Consider the following 6,362-nt stretch of genomic DNA (forward strand, 5'->3'; position numbering starts at 1 on the left):
ATATTTATTTTTGTAGCACTTTGTTAATATATTATAATTATGTTATTATTTTATGCCTATATACAATTCTATTATAATATTCATAATTGTATTATGATATTTATATGTATATTATAATTGTATATAGGAGGCAAAATGTAATTCTATTATAATATTTAAATATATTTACGGACATAATTGCATTATGATATTTATATGCATGTTGTATCTCTATTTATTATAATTGCATTATGATATTTATATGCATGTTATATCTCTATGTATTATATAATTGTACATACAAGTCCAAATATAATTCCATTATACTATTTATACATTATATGTACGTTAAAATTCTATATACGAGTATAATTCCATTATAATTTTCACATAATTCTGTTACAATATTCACGTATTATCCCTCTAATAGCAAAGTGCAGTATCACATATCCCATTTAAAACTATCACAAGTCTCGCATTCTCAAATCTCGCTAAGGAAGCATTAATAAAAATAAAAAAATGAGTCATTATACTAATGAATATAAAAAGATACAACTAAATACCCATTTCTTCCATCTTTAAAAACCAAACTAAATAACTCTGGCAACTTTCAAATTCCTATATCAGTGACACAACTCGGTACCTTTTCCTTTCACCTTTTCTTTCCTTTTTAACCATAAAACTGAATAACCCTAATGACTTTTAAATTCCAAACTCGTATCCTTCTACGCTAACCAACCTAAACGACAACGTCCAATAAAAAACGAAAAAGAAAATAAAAATATAGAAAACCTACGCTACTATTTGCAAACTGTTCGCATTGAATTATCCTAGACAGGTTTTCCAAGAAAATTTACAGCAACCGCGACGCAAAAATACACGAGGGAGCCATCGATTGACCCAACGTTCTTCCTCGGACTCCGGCGCGTCCATTAACAACCACGAGACATCTAGCGGCGACATTGTCCGCGTGGCGATATTAACAAGCGCGAGACCGATATATAACGCGAGAAAGTTAGGTCATAACGCGATGCTGAATATTTCTGGAACGTCGACGAGTGCCAGCGTGGCGTAAATACGTGCATCGCGATGAAAAGCTGCTCGAAGAGGCAAGTTTTCGCATTAACGAAAAACGTGGACCACGTGCTTGAAGACAATTACGAACGCTTCGACGGGAGATCCACGAAATTCCCCGTCTTGAAAGAATTTGCTCGCGAAACGACCATTTCGCTTTATGGTTCTTGGCCTTTGTCTAATTGCGAACGCGAGGTTCGACGTTAAAGCGTCGTGACGCCTCTGTGTCGCCGAGAGAAACTTGTTACGTTTAATTAACCGTGTAATTAGTCGAGTGAGTTATTACGAGTGTCTGCCGAGGAAAATGTTCGGAAAGGTGTGGTTGGGTTTGTTTAGAGATGTCATTGTTGCGTTGTCTCCTTGGAAGAAGAGTTTGGTACTACTTGTACTCTTTATCCACACGAGAGATTCTGTGTTCTCCTTACAACAGAAGGAGGAATTAATTTCTCCAGGAACAATTGTATACTTTAGGTCGTTGCAGAAGCAAAAATTCTTAATATATACTTGGTATTGTAATAGCGAGCACGATGACACATCGCGTAATATCATTTCGCAGAGAAGAATGACACGAATTAGGTCTATAGATCAGAGTCTAATTGGCATCATTCAATACGGCTAGTCGATACAGCCATGAAGAGTGCAGTTAACGATTCGCGTTGATTTGACTCTCGAGAGTCTAATTCGTGTAGTAATTGCATGAGAAGATATCATGCGGTAGGTCATTGTATTCATTTCAACGAACTATAATCGTGAATTAAAAATATAGCATTTCGTTTAAAGAAGACAGCTCGAGTATGATATTTCAGCCATTGATTTATTCACAGAAAAATTGTCTGACCTTGTTCTCCTTTGTATTAAATAATTCTTCTCGCGATTTTAATTTCTAGCCAGGTAATTCAGTCTTTGCAATTAAATAGGACTTGTTCTACTTTTAACACTAGATTTACAGCATCTATCAATTTGACAGAAGGGTTGCTCCAATTATACGATGGTAACAGATTTAGTTAACTTATATTAAAACTGTTAATATAATATATAATTGTTTTTAAATTAAATTAATCGTTAAACGAAAAAAGGCACGTGGCATCCTTTACCTGTCAATTTGACAGGTGTTCTTAGAAATAGGTATACAGATAGCGTTAATTAAATTTTTATCATATTGTGATAATTTATATTAAACTGTCTATGCAATTTTAGTTCAACTGGTATAATTTTTGTGGTTATACCGAAATCATGCGAAATTTTGTTCAGTTCAAAGAAGCTCACTACCATAGGAAAAACAGAAGAATTTAATATTCCCTTATATAGCGTGTAATATTAAAATAAAATTGAAAATTATCTATTTCATATCCTAAAGAAATTCTTGTAATACGATATTTTGACATTAATGAAGAAATATTCCTAAATAAGAAGATAACGAGAGAGAAAAATTTGAAATGAAATGAACATTGTATTCTGTACGAATTTTAAAGGAAAACAAGTACGACGTGGCACAAAAACGAAGAACCCATTCGTTATTTTCAGCACATTGAGTTCCGTCACGTCAAAGCATCTTTCAGATTTCGCAACACGCTTTCGCATGACAAACAGAACGACAAAGCTTCAAAGCAGTTCATTTCTTACCTTGCGTGTTCCTTTCCTTCTTCCTGCGTCGGGGCCTCCTCTTTTGCACTTTCTCCGTGTAATTAGATGACGACGAATCGTCGCAGCCCGCCACTTCCTGTCTCTCAGCTATCTTCCTCGCCTCCTCCTGTCTCTTCTTCAACAGCTCGTACACTCTGTTAAAATAGTCCCTAGCGATATCCTCGTTCGACTTGTTCATCAAAACACCTTCTCCACTCTGAGGCTCGAAACTGTCAACTGTTGCCCCAACCGGCTCTTCCTTCGAGCCATTTGCTTCCACGTCCTCTCCAATCCCTTCACTGCCATCCACAATCTTAAACGTGTCGCTCTTCTTCACGTTGGAACAAGTGTACAACTCCTTGTAATCATTAAAAGTCTTCTTAGGAATCGTATTGTAGCCACAGTCCGGAGAATTCACGTTGGACGAGTCTGTCTCGTGGGTCTTGCCCTGAACCTTCGCCAGTATAAGGTTCTTTGACACCTCGGGCTCCCTATCGACGACCAAGTAATTCTCCTGCAGACTGGTACTGGGTCTATCATTTGTGGAATCGTTGGCGACCACGTTGGACGAGTCGTTGGCTACTCTATCCTTCAAAACCACCTGCTTCTCGATGCTACCCGAGCGTTTTCGAAGAGGATTCACGCAGTTCTGAAGGTTTTGACAGATCTTACAGTTTCTGAAAGAGCACAGGTCAGCCTGCAAGTCCTTCCACCTAGGTTTGCTCATGAAATCCTCTTCCTTCACTTCCCTAGTCTCTGACTCACGGTGCAGCCTCTCGTGCTTCTTCCTCTCCTTGTATTCTTGCCAGGACTCGTCCACAGTGTCCTGACTCTTGACACGCCTCGGAGGATTCTCCTGCTCCGAGTCCAGGCTGCCTCCCATCTGGCCCAGCAACACGTCGCTCCTCGTTTTTCGGTAGAGTTTCCGTTTCTCGGTGGGCTCCCTCGTTTGGGAGCCCTGTCGACGATTCGTCCCAGTCGTTTCCGCGGCCTCGAGGATCGTCTCGCTCCTGGAACGCCGGCACGCTTTTTGCCCGAACGAATCCTTGGAACGCGACCTGTCGGCCCTCGACGATCTCTCCCTCTCGACCTGCCTGCCTGCTTTCTGCCTGTCCTTCTGAAGAATCTCCGGATCGAACCTGATGATGCTCGTCTCGCTGCGCACCTTTCGGGTGCGATAACCTCGTGGATCCTCAGGCTGCCTGTAATCCGAGTACCTTTTCTGAATCCCGGCCCCCGATCGCGCTTGAGCCTCGCATCGACTCGAACTCCGCGATCGTTCCAGCTCCATCCTCTGCTGGATCTTCCTCTGAAGGAACGATCTCACTCTTTCAAACTCTTTCCAATTCCTCGTTCCTGATCTTCCGACTGTCATCGTCGTCTTTCCGCTTCGAGTTCTCCTCGCTAGCATTATCGCGTATCGAGTTGCATTCTGCAAGATCGTTACGTCCTCCATTCGCGTTTCCAGATTCTCGTCTTCTCTCGTCTTCGTCTCTGATAGCCTGTCGAAGGCGAGTCAGGCCATCTTTGATCCTCTGACTTCGGACCTCGTCCTCCGTCCCGTTAACCTTCGACCTCGATTCCTCGCCACGCTCTACCTCCTCCACGTGGACCAACCTCGGCAGAATCTCGCTCTGGCTCCTCAGGTAGGCCTTCACCTTCTTGCACCTCTCCTTCGCGATCTCCTCGGGACTCTTGCCAGCGGTGTTCCTTCTTCTAAGATCGTCTATGATCTGCTGCCGCAGGTAATCGCCGGTCGAATATTTCTTCGAGCTCGTTTTCGTTTCCTCGTTCTGCTTCGAGCTGTTCTCCGAGCCACCGGAATGTCTTTGCTTCCCCTTCTTCTCTCTCTCCTTCACCGTCACCTCGCTCCTAGATTTCCTTGGCGCGTAGCCGAACTGACAAGACCCGAACTTCGTGCTGAAGCCGTCGAAGTTTCGGTTACCCTGGACCGGAAGCTGGACAGTCGGACTGGGTGCGGATGATGAAGAGAAGGAGGAAGAAACGGTGGAGGGCTTCTCGCTGGCCGATCTACTTGTAGGGAACTCCTCGTGCGACTTGAGACCCTCTCGAAACGAGCCTCTGGCCCGCTGAGCCGTTCGTCCAGTCGTCTCGACCAGCAGACGACCATCCTTGTCCAGCAGCTGGATGACAGGAAGCGTGTCCGCGGACGTGGTCAGCTCCCACTCCCAGTGCAGCGGCTTGTCCAGCTTCAATCTGATGATCGGTTCCGTAGGTTCATTGGAAGACGAAGAATCCGGATTGACCAGGCTCGACGACGTGGCTGTTATAATCGGGTGAGCGTTCTTCATGTTTCCGGTTCTCGCGCTCCCGTGCACACGCCGAGGCGGTTTTCGTTCTTGCTCAGGGTTCGATCACCTCCTGGCTACGGGGGCCACCATAAACTTTAGGGGCACCTTAACGATTTCAGCGAAGCGATCAGCCTGACGTTTGAATCCGGTAAACTCGTGTTGCACGCTTTTTCATATACACCGAGGAAATTATCGTATTACTCGTTAACGGGTTCTCGATTCGTTTATTTCCAACGATATTTATCCGTTTATTTTTACTTCAACGTTGGTCGGGGTCTGCGGTGGAATTTAAATGTAATTTTCCTCCGATTTTAAACTTCGGGGCATAAAGGTTTATCGCGTCACAGAAGATCGGTACGATTCGAGCTGTCAAAACGAATGATTTATTCCCCCCGACGAGGGATATTCACGGGGATATCAAGATCGATATCTAGACTTCAGCAAAAAGTCTGCCGGCGTTATTCTCGAGCATCAACTTCGATTTACAAAAGGCGTAACAGTGTTATTTCCACGAATATCAATATTGAGACGTTCATTTGGACATTTATCGCGTCGATCCTTCCTGTAAACTTCGGACAAGTACGCGAACTTGCCCAAAAATGTACAACTAATAGTCACCACTATTTTCAATCTTGCAAACACATTCGATGTTCACTCGACGATTATTTCAAATGTAATTCCAAATTGCTCAACGATCTTACTTGAAAAAGTCACAAAAAGTTATTCTGTCTCACGAGAAAACGTTCATTCAGACTATTCTCACACTAGACTCGCACTAGTATGCTCACTCGCTGTTTACTCCCGATCCGGTTAATCGATCGACCGATACATCGAGGATCGAGCTATCGAGCATCGTTCCACATTCGCGTTTGCTTGTTCACCGGACCACGTTCCGACTCGCAGGTTACTCCGGTGAGACGCGGCCAGCATGATATCCGCCGCGCGTAAAACAAGATCGAGAATTATTGTTCGACGGAGAATCGGGCGGGCGTTACGTAACTCGACCTCAGAAGCTTGGCAGCCTGTCAGAATCGGGAGAGTTTCACTTCGGGATGTTTCCGAAGCGGCTTCATACCGTTTCGCTATTCCGTTTCGCTATGTTTGCGTTTATTATTCACGGATCCGCTCCGCGGGGTTTTTCCCTCGCTGCTAGGGAGAGCAAAGAGTAAGACGAGGGGGGTTCTTTGCCTTTGGACGAACAGGTAACACGACTGTGTGGAGATAATAGGCTACCGTGGAGATCTAACCGCGGGACATGAGAGAAAAAGCCAACGGATGAGTCCCATTAAGAATATTCGAAGGTGGTTAGAGAGTCTCCTAACGGGTGGAATATTTACTCACAGGGGAATGCTAAGTCTGCTGGGTGCTGAGGAA

The 6,362-nt window shown here is 43.9% G+C and overlaps 1 protein-coding gene across 1 annotated transcript; it reads right to left on the minus strand.

The window, feature by feature from the left end:
• Nucleotides 1-2,665: 2,665 nt before the first annotated feature.
• LOC108553628 (uncharacterized) lies at nucleotides 2,666-5,641 on the minus strand. Its single transcript, XM_017908617.1, is given in 2 exon segments — nucleotides 2,666-4,025; nucleotides 4,027-5,641. Coding segments are annotated over 2 exon segments (2,322 nt in total). The 5' UTR covers nucleotides 4,989-5,641.
• Between the last annotated feature and the right edge of the window lie 721 nt (nucleotides 5,642-6,362).

The sequence above is a fragment of the Eufriesea mexicana genome, unplaced genomic scaffold (assembly GCF_001483705.2).
Source record: "Eufriesea mexicana isolate 0111107269 unplaced genomic scaffold, ASM148370v2 scaffold11454, whole genome shotgun sequence".
NCBI classification, from domain to species: domain Eukaryota; kingdom Metazoa; phylum Arthropoda; class Insecta; order Hymenoptera; family Apidae; genus Eufriesea; species Eufriesea mexicana.